General features: G+C 41.4%; 1 protein-coding gene and 1 pseudogene across 2 annotated transcripts in view; both read left to right on the plus strand.

The window, feature by feature from the left end:
* The window catches only part of NBEAL1 (neurobeachin like 1), a 220,591-nt gene that overhangs the window by 31,438 nt on the left and 174,606 nt on the right, over positions 1-14,547 (plus strand). For both annotated transcript variants that reach the window (XM_026454600.1, XM_026454601.1), the window contains one exon: positions 7,306-7,397. In XM_026454600.1, the coding sequence (XP_026310385.1) occupies positions 7,306-7,397 (92 nt within the window). The remainder of the gene's footprint in view (positions 1-7,305; positions 7,398-14,547) is intronic.
* On the plus strand, positions 5,606-6,438 carry LOC111545505 (annotated as a pseudogene).

The raw sequence follows: 14,547 nt of genomic DNA on the forward strand, positions 1-14,547 counted from the left end.
GATTGTTCAGTTTCCATGTCATTGTTGAGTGGTTTTGAGTGAGTTTCTTAATCGAGTTCTAGTTTGATTGCACTGTGGTCTGAGAGACAGTTTGTTATAATTTCTGTTCTTTTACATTTGCTGAGGAGTGCTTTACTTCCAACTATGTAGTCAGTTTTGGAATAAGTGCGATGTGGTGCTGAGAAGAATGTATATTCTGTTGATTTAGGGTGGAGAGTTCTGTCGACGTCCATTAGGTCCGCTTGGTGAAGAGCTGAGTTCAGTTCCTGGATATACTTGTTAACTTTCTGTCTAGTTGATCTGTCTAATGTTGACAGTGGGGTGTTAAAGTCTCCCATTATTATTGTGTGGGAGTCTATGTCTCTTTGTAGGTCTCTGAGGACTTGCTTTATGAATCTGGGTGCTCCTGTATTGGGTGCATATATATTTAGGATAGTTAGCTCTTCTTGTTGAATTGATCCCTTTACCATTATGTAATGGCCTTTGTCTTTTTTGATCTTTGATGGTTTAAAGTCTGTTTTATCAGAGACTAGATTGCAACCCCTGCTTTTTGTTTTGTTTTCCATTTGCTTGGTAGATCTTCCTCCATCCCTTTATTTTGAGCCTATGTGTGTTTCTGCATGTGAGATGGGTCTCTGAATACAGCACACTGATGCATCTTGTCTCTTTATCCAGTTTGCCAGTCTGTGTCTTTTAATTGGAGCATTTAGCCCATTTACATTTAAGGTTAATATTGTTATGTGTGAACCTGATCCTGTCATTATGATGTTAGCTGGTTATTTTGCTCATTAGTTGATGCAGTTTCTTCCTAGCATGGATGGTCTTTACAATTTGGCATGTTTTTGCAGTGGCTGGTACTGGCTGTTCCTTTCCATGTTTAGTGCTTCCTTCAGGAGCTCTTGTAGAGCAGGCCTGGTGGTGACAAAATCTCTCAGCATTTGCTTGTCTGTAAAGGATTTTATTTCTCCTTCACTGATGAAACTTAGTTTGGCTGGATATGAAATTCTGGGTTGAAAATTCTTTTCTTTAAGAGTGTTGAATATTGGCCTCCACTCTCTTCTGGCTTGTGGAGTTTCTGCTGAGAGATCCACTGTTAGTCTGATGGGCTTCCCTTTGTGGGTAACCCGACGTTTCTCTCTGGCTGCCCTTAACGTTTTTTCCTTCATTTCGACTTTGGTGAATCTGACAATTACGTGTCTTGGAGTTGCTCTTCTCGAGGAGTATCTTTGTGGCGTTCTCTGTATTTCCTGAATTTGAATGTTGGCCTGCCTTGCCAGGTTGGGGAAGTTCTCCTGGTTAATATCCTGCACAGTGTTTTCCAACTTGGTTCCATTCTCCCCATCACTTTCAGGTACACCAATCAGATGTAGATTTGGTCTTTTCACATAGTTCCATATTTCTTGGAGGCTTTGTTCGTTTCTTTTTACTCTTTTTTCTCTAAACTTCTCTTCTAGCTTCATTTCATTCATTTGATCTTCAATCACTGATACCCTTTCTTCCAGTTGATTGAATCGGCTACTGAAGCTTGTGCATTCGTCACGTAGTTCTTATGCTGTGGTTTTCAGTTCCATCAGGTCACTGAACGACTTCTCTACACTGTTTATTCTAGTTAGCCATTCATCTAATCTTTTTTCAAGGTTTTTAGCTTCTTTGCGTTGGATTTGAACTTCCTCCTTTAGCTTGGAGAAGTTTGATCGTCCGAAGCCTTCTTGTCTCAACTCGTCAAAGTTATTCTCCATCCAGCTTTATTCCATTGCTGGAGAGGAGCTGCGTTCCTTTGGAGGTGGAGAGGTGCTCTGATTTTTAGAATTTTCAGCTTTTCTGCTTTGTTTTTTTCCCCATATTTGTGGTTTTATCTACCTTTGGTCTTTGATGATGGTGACATACAGATGGGGTTTTGGTGTGACTGTCCTTCCTGTTTGTCAGTTTTCCTTCTAACAATCAGGACCCTCAGCTGCAGGTCTGTTGGAGTTTGCTGGAGGTCCACTCCAGAACCTGTTCACCTGCGTATCAGCAGCAGAGGCTGCAGAACAGCGAATATTGCTGAACAGCAAATGTTGCTGTCTGATCGTTCCTCTGGAAGCTTCCTCTCAGAGGGGTACCTGGACATGTGAGATGTCAGTCTGCCCCTACTGGGGGATGCCTCCCAGTTAGGCTACTCAGGGGTTAGGGACCAACTTGAGGAGGCAGTCCATCCGTTCTGAGATCTCAAAGTCTGTGCTGGGAGAACCACTACTCTCTTCAAAGCTGTCAGACAGGGAGAACCACTACTCTCTTCAAAGCTGTCAGACAGGGACATTTACGTCTGCAGAGGTTTCTGCTGCCTTTTGTTCAGCTATGCCCTACCCCCAGAGGTGGAATCTACAGAGGCAGGCAGGCCTCCTTGAGCTGTGGTGGGCTCCACCCAGTTTCAGCTTCCCAGAGGCTTTGTTTACCTACTTAAGCCTCAGCAATGGCGGGCGCCCCTCCCCCAGCCTCGCTGCTGCTGCAGTTAGATCTCAGACTGCTGTGCTAGCAATGAGCAGGGCTCCGTGGGCAAGGAACCCTCTGAGCCAGATGTGGGATATAATCTCCTGGTATGTCGTTTGCTAAGACCGTTGGAAAAGTGCAGTATTAGGGTGGGAGTGATCCTATTTTCCAGGTGCCCTGTGTCATCGCTTCCCTTGGCTAGGAAAGGGAATTCCCTGACCCCTTGTGCTTCCCAGGTGAGGCGATGCCTCACCCTGCTTCAGCTCACGCTGGGTGGGCTGCATCCACTGTCTTGCCCCCACTGTCCTACAAGCCCCACTGAGATGAACCCAGTACCTCAGTTGGAAATACAGAAATCACCTGACTTCTGCATAGCTCACGCTGGGAGCTGTAGCCTGGGGCTGTTCCTATTCAGCCATCTTGGAACCACCCTCGGGATCATAGTTTTTTTTTTTTCAACTCAGCTTTATTGAAATGTCACAAAGCATAAAAATGCACAGATTTTAAGTGTCAAATGTGATGAATTTTGATACTTGCAAACATTTGTATAAACACTACTTTAGTCAAGAAATGTAAAATTTCTTTTTCTTTTTTTTTTGAGAGGGAGTCTCGCTCTATCGCCCAGGCTGGAGTGCAGTGGCCAGATCTCAGCTCACTGCAAGCTCCGCCTCCCGGGTTTACGCCATTCTCCTGCCTCAGCCTCCCGAGTAGCTGGGACTACAGGCGCCCGCCACCTCGCCTGGCTAGTTTTTTGTATTATTTGTATTTTTTAGTAGAGACGGGGTTTCACGTGTTAGCCAGGATGGTCTCGATCTCCTGACCTCGTGATCCACCCGTCTCGGCCTCCCAAAGTGCTGGGATTACAGGCTTGAGCCACCGCGCCGGGCCATAAAATTTCTATCACCTAAGAAAGTTCCCTCTGTGCCCCTTTGCAGTCAGTCCTCCCAGAGGCAGCCATGTTGTCTAATTTCTGTCACCATAGACTGCTCTAGAACTGCATATAAGTGATATCAGGCTGGTCAAGGTAGCTCATACCTATAATCTCAGCACTTTGGGAAGCCAAGGTGGGAGGATCACTTGAGGCCGGGAGTTTGAGACTGTAACAAGACCCCGTCTCCACAAAAAATACAAAAATTAACCAGACATGATAGCTATACTCCAGCTACTTGGAGTGCTGAGGCAGGAGGATTCCTTGGGCTCAGGTGTTTGAGGCCATAGTGAACCGTGATTATGCCATTGCACGCCGGCCTGGGTAACAGAGTGAGAACCTGTCTCATAAATAAATAAAATAATAAATACATGAATAAATAAATAAGTGATATGTGCTTGGATGCCTAACATCTTTTGCTCAATAGATTTTTGAAAAAATTGTCATTGTGAGTATCGATAGTTCGTTTTTATTCCTGGAATAGTATTCCGTTGTATGAATATACAACAATTTGTTTGTTAACTTGATAGAATTTTTGTTTTCGGCTTTGGGCTGTAATAAACAAAGTTTCCATAAACATTTTTGTACAAGTGTTTTTGTGGATATTTGTATTCATTTATCTGGGAGAGGAATGGCTGGGCTGTTTGATATGTGTATATTTAACTTAAACTTTTCTAAGTGGTGATCCTATTTCATACTGCCACCAGTTATGTATGAGAGTTACAGTTACTGCACGTCTTCACTAACGTGATATAGTTTTTCTACTTTTAGCCATTCTGGTGGGTATATAATAATATCTTACTTGGTTTTAATTTACATTTATCTGGATAACTAATGATGTTGGTCACAGATGAGGATGCTGTTTGGCCGTTTGTGTATTCCCTTTTGTGAAGTGTCCAAGCTTTTTGCCCATTTTTAAATCGAATTGTCTTTTTGTTATTGATTTGTAGGAGATCTTTATGTTTTTCATACAAGTCCCTGAGAGTATTTTCAGCCAGTAGGGTTTGTCTTTCCATTTTCTTTTTTCTCTAGAGTCTCACTCTGTCACCAGAATATAAGTTTCACAAGTGCAGAGATTTTCATCTTTTTGTTTACTAAGGGCACGTGTCACTCAGTGGCATGATCACAGCGCACTGCAGTCTTGACTTCCTGTGCTCAAGAATTCCTCCAACCTCACTCTCCTGAGTAATTGGGACTACTGGCATGCGCAACCACACCCAGCTAATTTTTTTCTGTTTTTTGAAGAGATGGGATCTCACTATGTTGCTTAGGCTGGTCTCGAATTCCTGGGGTCAAGCGATTCTCTCACATCAGCTTCCCAAAGTGTGGGGGTTACAGTTGTGAGCCACTGCACCCAGCCTCCATTTTCTTAATAGTGTCTTTTGATGAGTAGAAGTTTTAAGTTTTGATTAATACCAGTTATCTTTTTTCTTTTTCAGTTTATGATTTTTTTGCCCTAGCTAGGAAACCTCTGTTTATCCTCAGGTAGCAAAGTTATTCGGTCTTGTCTTGTCTTTTTTCTTTTGAGACAGGGTCTCGCTTTGTTGCTCAGGCTGGAGTGCAGTAGCGCAATCTTGGTTCATTGCAACCTCCGCCTCCTGGGTTCAAGCAATTCTCATGCCTCAGCCCCCCGAGTAGCTGGGACTACAGACTTGCACTACTACACCTGGCTAATTTTTGTATTTTTAGTAGAGACGGGGTTTCACCATGTTGGCCCGGCTTGTCTCAAACCGCTGACCTCAGGTAATCCTCCTGCCTCGGGTTCCCAAAGTTCTGGAATTACTGGTGTGAGCCACTGTGCCTGGTGTATTTTCTTCTAGAAAATTTTGGTTTCAGTTTTTATGTTTATGTTAATGATCCATTTCCAATTTGATTTCATTTATGCATGTTACACTTACTCTTAATTCATGGAACAAATATTTATTGAGCACAGTCTCAGTACCTGCCACTATTTAAGGTACTGGTGTTCATTAGTAAACAAAAAAATGAAAATCTCTGCACTTGTGAATCATATATTCTGGGGGAAGTGACAAAAAATAAACTGATAAGTAAATTATAGAGCATGATGAAAGTTGATAAAGGACCATGGTGGAGGGAACATGATAAGGTAAAGTAAGGGAGTGGTGAGGTTTCTGGTTTTAAGAAGAAGTAAAAATAGGCCTCAATGAGAATATGTCATTTAAAAAATGACTTGGGGTGGGGTTGTGCATGATCAGTAGCTGCAACACTAGAAAGATGGCAGAGCAAGAGCAAAGAAAAATCCCTTTAGGTCCAGAAAATCTCCTCAAAAAGAGGAAGGTTTTTCAAGCCCTCAAAGCCACTCAGGCAAAGCAGACCCTTTTGGCAAAGAAAGAGCAGAGGAAAGGGAAAAGGCTCAGGTTTAAGTGACTGGAATCATTCCTACATGATTCCTGAAGGCAGAAATGTGACAAGTTGCATCTCAGATGACTAGAAGTGAGACCTCATGCCTTGGAATTGCCAGATAAACATTCCATGGCCTTTGTTGTGCACGTGAAAGGATTAATAGCATGAGTTTACTGGTGGAGAGAACTATTGTAAGACTTCGCCTGAGGAAAATTTTTAGTGGTGTTTTTGTAAATTAAGTCAACCCCCAGAACCTAAAAATGCTGCTTATATTGGAAACTTATGTGACCTGGGGATTTCTAAATCTGACGTCTTTGTGGGAACTCACTTTGAAACATGGACAAGCCAAGGTAAAGAATAAGACCATCCCTCTGACAGACAACGCCGTGATTGAGGAGCACCTGGAGAAGTTTGGTGTCATTTGCTTGGAAGACCTCATTCATGAAATTGCCTTCCCAGTGAAGTATTTCCAGGAGATCTCATGGTTCTTGTGCCCTTTCCACCTTTTGGTGACCCGTCATGCTCAGGCTGAAGTGTGGTAGTGTGATCTTGGCTATATACATCCACTATATACCAAAAATATAGTGGGCTTCCTCAAGGAGATGGGCTCACATGGCTATCAGGGTGAATGCATCGGTCAGCTCATCTGCCAGCTGAACAAGACTCAGAATATTTGAAAGCACAGTGCAGTGGAAGCATGTGTTTTTGCTTTTGGGGGAATTATTATCAGGTATCTTTAGAGAAGATTATTCCTTGCCTTATCTTCAAAAATTAGAAACGAAGAGTCAAAGAAAATACCGTAGCTTATGTTCATGGCAAGCACCTCTCATCACAGTCCAGTTCTAAGGAAAAATTCCAGTGTTTTCTATATTGGTTGCCGCCTCGTCAGAAATCAGCACATGCCATAGAAGAAGGAGTCCTGCTTTGTTGCATTTTCTATCCTAGGGTTTAATGTTGGTAAATGAGTAACTCAAGCATTTGTACAAGGCTCCCTAAGACTCCTGCAGCAGTGGACCAAGCCCAGGGACATAATTTAATCTGGAGAGTCTGGGGGCCTTGTTTTGAAAAGACTTGAAATACACATAAGAAGAAAGGCACACAAATAAATGTTCAGTTGTCCAAAAAAAAAAAAAAGACTTGAAGATGAGGGAGTAGCCATTCAGATACCTGGGAGAGGAGTGTTCTGGGTAGAGAAAACAGCCAGTGCAAAGTCCTTAGGGTGGGAGCCTGTCTGGCATGTCCCAGGAAACAGCCAGAAGGCCAGTTAGTACAGGATAACAATGGACAAGTTTACAGGGATATGGGAGGGTAGATTGTTTAAACTTTTATAGGACATTGTTAAGATTTTAGCTCTTTGAGTGACGTAAGAAGCCATTTGAGAGTTCCATATACTTAATATACATTTTAAAACAGCACATATGTACTCCTGAATATCACTTAGATATTTCATAGTATTGATTCTTTAGGTGTCTGTTTAATAGGTGTGGAAGCATTTTTTTTCCCTCATAGGCATACTTAATATTATGATGGTTTTGTTATTTCAGAAAGATCCAGATTACCTGAAGCTATGGTTGGACACTTTTGTTTCTAGCTATGAACAATTTTTAGACGTTGACTTTGAAAAGCTGCCTACCAGGTATGTAGAAACACTAATTTGTTACCCTTGGATGAGTTTTTCATTTTTGGCACAAAGATTTCATTGATGACATACTAGAAGGATGGCAATAATGTTACCCTCTTGATACTCATGAATAACCCTATTCTCATAGAGACATAGCTAATTGATGACAGTAGTCTTTCTTGATGATGCTAGACCTGGCTTCTAGAAAACTCTGCTTTTCTAGGACACTACCAACTGGTGTCCTGCAACACACTTCATTTCTGACACTAACTACCAGATCCCACAAGTTAAGGGCACAGTCCTCCATAAGACTGCTTTCACTTCAGACATCAGCCACTACAAGTCTTGGGGATCACCCACACTTCAGACCAAATGGCTATAAATTCAGGGTTCTCACACCCTGAATTCGTTGTTTTCCGTAACAACAAATTTTCAGAGCACTGAAAGCACTATACTTATGATTACGGCTTTATCGTAATGAATACACATAGGACAAGGTGTGAAAGGGTCTGGAGGGAGAGCTTCCACACCCTCTCCCCATGGAGTCAATGTGTGTTGCCCTTCCTGAACATCAGTGTGTTCACTAATCAGGAAACTGTTCAAGTTTTGGGTGTCCAGAGTTTTATTGGAGTCTCATTACATAATGGATTATGTGATTGAGCTCAATCTCCCTCTTCCTAGGAGTATAAGCAGTGGTGAGGCTGAAAATTCCAGCCCTCTAATTAATGCTTGGTCTTTTTTTTTTTTTTTTTTTTTGAGATGGAATGTTGCTGTGTCACTAGGCTGTGCAGTGGCATGATCTTGGCTCACTGTAATGTCCACCTCCTAGGTTCAAGCAATTCTCCTGCCTTAGCCTCCTGAGTAGCTGGGACTACAGGCACGTACCACCACGCCTGGCTAATTTTTGTATTTTTAGTAGAGACACGGTTTCACCATGTTGGCCAGTATGATCTCGATCTCTTGACCTCATGATCCACCTGCGCTGGCCTCCCAAAGTGCTGGGATTATAGGTGTGAGCCACCACACCTGGCCAATGCTTGATCTTTCTGATAGGAGCAACCTTCTGTTGAAACTAAGGGCTTACCTTGAGTCACTTCATTTGCATAGACTCAGATGTAATCCATAGGGCTTATTATAAATAACAGAAGACATTCTGAATATCACTCAGAAAATCTCAAGGGTTTTTGAAGCTATGTGCCAGAAAACTGGTACAAAGACCAGATATACATTCTTTATTATACAATAGGCACGTGAGTTGAAACTTATTTTCATTCCTGGCCTTACTGTAGGACCTTAGAATACATCTTAGAGAAGATGAAGTGTTTAGATTTTTAGAAACTAGATTTAAAAATCATAAAATGGAAAAATTCAAATTTGTGGAAAAATACTACTGAAAGTACAAATCTTTCATTTTTCTACCCACCACCATTCCCACTTTCATACCATTTCCCAGGCCCACTTTTCAGATAAAGTTTTTTCTATATCTTAAGCTATCTTGAAGGTCTAATAGTTGTTCAGTAAGAGAGATTGGCTGGGGTAAAATGCAAGAAAAATGGGGAGAGGCATCTAGCCACAAAAGGAGTGCCAGTTTAAGATAAGTGTTGGCCAGGTGCAGTGGCCACATCTGTAGTCCCAGCACTTTGGGAGGCTGAGGCGGGCAGATTACTTGAGCCTAAGAGTTTGAGACCAGTCTGGGCAACATGGTGAAACCCCATTTCTACAAAAAATTAAAAATGGTGGTGTGTGCCTGTAGTCCCAGTTACTTGGGAGGCAGAGGTGGGAGAATTGATTTGGCCCAGACAGTTGAGGCTGCAGTGTGCTGTGATTGTGCCACTGCACTCCAGCCTGGGTGACAGAGTGAGACCCTGTCTCAAAAAAGAAAAAAATGTGTTGAGGAGAGAAGGGAGGAATGGATGGTCGTTGATGATGAGAAATAGTGTCTGGAGAATTAAATCTTAAAGGAGGAAAAGTGTTTGCATTTTGGGAATAGAGGTAGGCAATCAGAGGTAGTAAAGGAGAATTGAGTCTAGAGAATCAGAAAGGGGCCAGATCATGAGGTACTATGCATGCAATACAAATGGACTTTGACTTTTTTGTTGTTGTTATGGAAAATAAGAGTGCTGCTGAAAAATGTTCTGTGTGGAGTGTCTTGATCGAGTTTGTGTTTCAAAGTCACTTAGTGGCTGGTGGAGAGCGTTGAGACTGTAGGCAAGGAGCCTAGTTAAGAGGTAATTGTGATAATCCAGAGTCGTCGCTAGAGCTTTGGACCAAGATATTCAACTCAAGTAAGGATGTGAGTGTACTAAAAAAAGACTAGGACTTCATTATTTATAAATCCAGTTTCAGATGTCTCCCTCATTAGAATATTATTCATGTTAGGTTTTTAAAGGTTGGGGAGTATTAATCTTGACCTTTTCTCAAAATAAAATTATCTATTGCTAATTTTTACCAATAAAATAATATGATTTGTGCTTAGAAGTACTTCTGTTTTAATAATTTACAACTTGCTTTAAATCATGGAGCTAAGAATTTTATAGAGTTAGGATTTGAGCCTTTAAATGTTTGGAATATTCTAAAGTTTCTAAGGTGCAGTTGTTATCCATACATTATGCGTCTCTCCTTTCTTGGGACATTGTTTCCAAAAACATTATGTAGACTTATATTGCCACTGTGTTTAAAGTAACATGAAGAACGCCAAGAGCATTGCTGCATTTGTGATATAACTTGTTTACTTAATATTGTGGTTCCTGTTTTTGTCAAAAAACTGAACCATGAATTTAATTTTTCTAATAGAAAACATTCAAAATTTTAAGTACATGCCGTATACAAGATATTTTATGAAATTAGTCAAATCACCTTGAAGATAAGAGACACATGGCTAATCCTCATGTAAAGTAAACTGACCTTACAGAATTCATAATGTAAAGCAGAGATGGCTTTTACTAGAATAGTAATAGTTCAAAAGCCTTTGAACTTCAACCTAGACTGCTTCCTGTAGTAGACACAGACAACCATTGGTTTACAGTAGACGTTCAATAGCCAAACAGAGGAGTGGAACAGATTTGTGGAATTTGGGAAACTGCAACAAAAGAAGCATAGAATTTTGAACAGTAAAGTCCTAGAGGTGGGAAAATGCTTCCAAGTCCTTAAATGCTCATAACGTTAGGAACATGGCCAAAAATTTCAACTTTATCTATAAGGCATGTTCAACCAAGCCCCAATTTTATAATTAAAAAAAAAAGTCTTTCTTAGGAGCTAATTTTTGTCCTCTTTAGTCATTTTTAGAAGCTTATTTTTTGACTTTAATTATTTATTAAAAACAATGTGCATATAGAGAATGGGAACTTTTAAATAAGTAGGATAAAATATTGGAAAATTGAATATTTTCTTTCTTGTTGACATATGTTTTTGGAAAAGTGAGGAGGAATAGCTTTGCTTAATTTTGAAAATTGGTTATATCTGAATCTTTGTTTATTATTTTTAGATTACTTCTTTTTAGCCCTTTAGCAGGAAAAACAATATTTGTATATATATGTTAATGAGAGATTTTCTGATACCACCTATAAATAAGAGAATGAAAGAATCCAAAGCTGCAAGTGAAATGGTGCCCCAACTAAAATGAAATATTTGTAACTGGGTTATAGAATTTGGCATTCCTTATAATATGCTTTGTGGCTTATTTTTTGTGTAATTTAATTACACTCAGATGTTCATTTTATTTTATTTTATTTATTTATTTTTTTGAGACACAGTCTCGCTCTGTTGCCCAGGCTGCAGTGCAGTGGCCGGATCTCAGCTCACTACAAGCTCCACCTCCCGGGTTTACACCATTCTCCTGCCTCAGCCTTCCCAGTAACTGGGACTACAGGCGCCCGCCACCTCGCCCGGCTAGTTTTTTGGTTTTTTTTTTTTGGTAGAGACGGGATTTCACCGTGTTAGCCAGGATGGTCTCTATCTCCTGACCTCGTGATCCACCCGTCTCGGCCTCCCAAAGTGCTGAGATTACAGGCTTGAGGCACCGCGCCCAGCCTGCTTTTCATTTTATAGAACACTTTCTTAATTTATGTTGTAGGATGGTTCAGAAAGAGGCTAACTATATTCTACATGTGACTACTGGTTATGTGCTTCAGATTTTTCTGCTTATAGTTAATTAAACAGCCTTTTACTCAATGTGAAAATACTAGCAATACTTCATATTAAGCATAAGCTGAAGAAGAGATGGCTAGAAAGTATAATTGTCATTTAATCATAGGCATGCTTTAGGGAGCTCTGTTCAGATTCAGGCATTTTTCTTAAAGGAATAGGAAATTAGTATACAGTGGCTTATGAAAAGATTCTGAGGTTTTAGTGATAGCATGTTTAAAATATATTATATTTTTATAGACCTTTCTATATTTCACAGCTGAAAATGCATATTGACCTTCTGGTTTCAGACCCCTGTAAAATAGGGCAGGTGATACTCAAATTTTATAGGTTGGGCACAATGCTCAAGCCTATAATCCCAGACCTTTGGAAGGCCAAGGTGGGAGGATAGTTTGAGTCCAGGACCAGCCTGGACAATATAGCAAGACCCTGTCTCTTAAAAAAAATTGTGGCTTACAGAACTGGAAACTTTTTTTTTTTTAAAGAACAACAGTAGATATTTATTTATTTATTTGAGATGGAGTGTCACTCTGTTGCCCAGGCTGGAGTGCAGTGGCCCCATCTCAGCTCACTGCAACCTCCGCCTTCTGGGTTCACACCATTCTCCTGCCTCAGCCTCCCGAGTAGCTGGGACTACAGGCACCCGCCACCAGGCTTGGCTAATTTTTTTTGTTTTTTTTAGTAGAGACGGGGTTTCACCGTGTTAGCCAGGATGGTCTCCATCTCCTGACATCAGGTGATCCACCCGCCTCGGCCTCCCAAAGTGCTGGGATTACAGGCGTGAGCCACTGTGCCTGGCCAACAACAGTAGATATTTACTGTTCACAGTTGTGGAAGCTGGGAAGTCTAAGATTAAGACACCAGCATATTTGATGTCTGGTAAGGGCCTGTCCTCTGTTTCTTGCTGTGTCCTTACATAGCAGAGGGATGAATACTGTGTCCTCACACAGAGGAAGGAGCAGGGCAGCTCCCTTCACTCTCTTTATAATCCCATCCATGAGGGCAGAGCCTTCATGACTTATCACTTCCTAAATGCCTCACCTCTTCATACTATTATTGCACTGGGGGTTAGCTTACAACATATGAAATTTGGGGGAATACCAGCATTCAGACCACAGCAGATTCACATAGAAAGCTCTGCCATTCCTTAAAAAGTAGACATGTATGTCGGACACGGTGGCTCATGCCTGTAATGCCAGCACTTTGGGAGGCCGAGGCAGGCAGACCACCTGAGGTTGGGAGTTCGAGACCAGCCTGACCAACATGGAGAAACTCCGTCTCTACTAAAAACACAAAATTAGCGGGCGTGGTGGCAAGGCTGACCAACATGGAGAAACCCTGTTTCTACTAAAAATACAAAATTAGTGGGTGTGGTGGCACGTGCCTGTAATCTCAGCTACGCGGCAGGCTGAGGCAGCAGAATCGCTTGAACGCAGGAGGCGGAGGTTGCAGTGAGCTGAAATTGCGCCATTGCACCTCCGGCCTGGGCAACAAGAGTGAAACTCCATCTCAAAAAAAAACAACACAAAAAACAAAAGTAGACATGTAGTTGCCTGTAGAAGTATTGGCAACCACCTGTCATGTACTGGCAACCCACATGAGAATGGGTATTTTCTCATTCATGTTTGAAATTTTGTTTATTTTGTATCTGTTTTATTAAAATATTAACAGAATGTTAAATATTGGTAGAACATCCTACTTGTGTGATTACTTGCAGTTTTTAGATGAATTCTAAGATGTTGGCCCCTTCAGTTGTGTTTCTACTATCCTTCTCCTTAGGTCAGTCTCTTCAGGTCTTCCACAAGTCTTTTGGACTTGCCAGGATATTTCCTGTCTCTCATTTCCCTGGAAATATTAACCTCTCTCTGCAGGTCCCTCTACTGTAATGTCTTCTGTGGCAGCACAGGAATTGTCTACCCATTCAGGTTAGCAACAATTTTTAAGTATGGTATAAAAATCTCTTTGAACACTCTGTAATGGTGAGAGAAGTTGCAGTCACAATTTTCTATTTCTTTCTATTTATTATTATTATTATTATTTGAGAGATGGTCTTTCTGTGTCGACCAGGGTGAAGTGCAGTGGCATGATCATAGCTCACTGCAACCTCGAACTCCTGGGTTCAAGTGATCTTCCTTCCTCAGCCTCCAAGTAGCTGGGACCACAGATATGTACCACTATGCCTGGTTAATTTTTTTTTCCCCCCTGTGGAGATGAACTCTTGCTATGTTGCCGAGCCAATTTTCTGTTTCTTAGGTGATTTGGCATAGGTTTCAACCAGGTACAGACCTCAGGCCAGAAACAAGTTTGTAAGAAATACTGCGTTTTTTTCATTATCTGTGGCTCAACATGCCTTGACTCTAAGCCTACATCTTTCAGGCTGGTAAGATATCCATGCTTTCTTTGGGCTGGGCATGGTGGCTCACGCCTGTAGTCTTAACACTTTGGAAGGCCAAGGTGGGTGGATCACGAAGTCAAGAGATTGAGACCATCCTGGCCAACATGGTGAAACCCTGTCTCTGTGAAAAATACAAAAATTAGGTGGGTGTGGTGGCACATGCCTGTAGTCCCAGCTACTTGGGAGCCTGAGGCATGAGAATCCGTTGAATCTAGGAGGTGGAGGTTGCAGTGAGCTGAGTCCAGCCTGGCGACACAGTGAGACTCCATCTCAAAAAAAAAAAAAGATATCCATGTTTTGTTATGCTTTGGATTTTCTGCCATCCCTAGAGATGATAGGGTTTTATTTAGTGCCACTGATTTTTGATGGGGAGGGAGGAGGTATTCTCTGGTTTTGGTTGTGTGACCACAGGAGTGACCTTCCATATATCTCTTGTGCTTATCTGCATAGCCCACTTAAAACCAGCTCCTCTTGGAACACAGATATATTATTTTATGAGGTTGGGTACTTCAGTGTCCATGAGGAACTTCAAAGGTTAAATGACCAGCTGTATGTTACAGAGGTGAGATTTAGTACCCCTGTCTTTAGACTTTGAATCCAGGTATGGGTTTTTATTATGAAAGAAAC

This window comes from Piliocolobus tephrosceles, chromosome 11 (assembly GCF_002776525.5).
Source record: "Piliocolobus tephrosceles isolate RC106 chromosome 11, ASM277652v3, whole genome shotgun sequence".
Classification (NCBI taxonomy): domain Eukaryota; kingdom Metazoa; phylum Chordata; class Mammalia; order Primates; family Cercopithecidae; genus Piliocolobus; species Piliocolobus tephrosceles.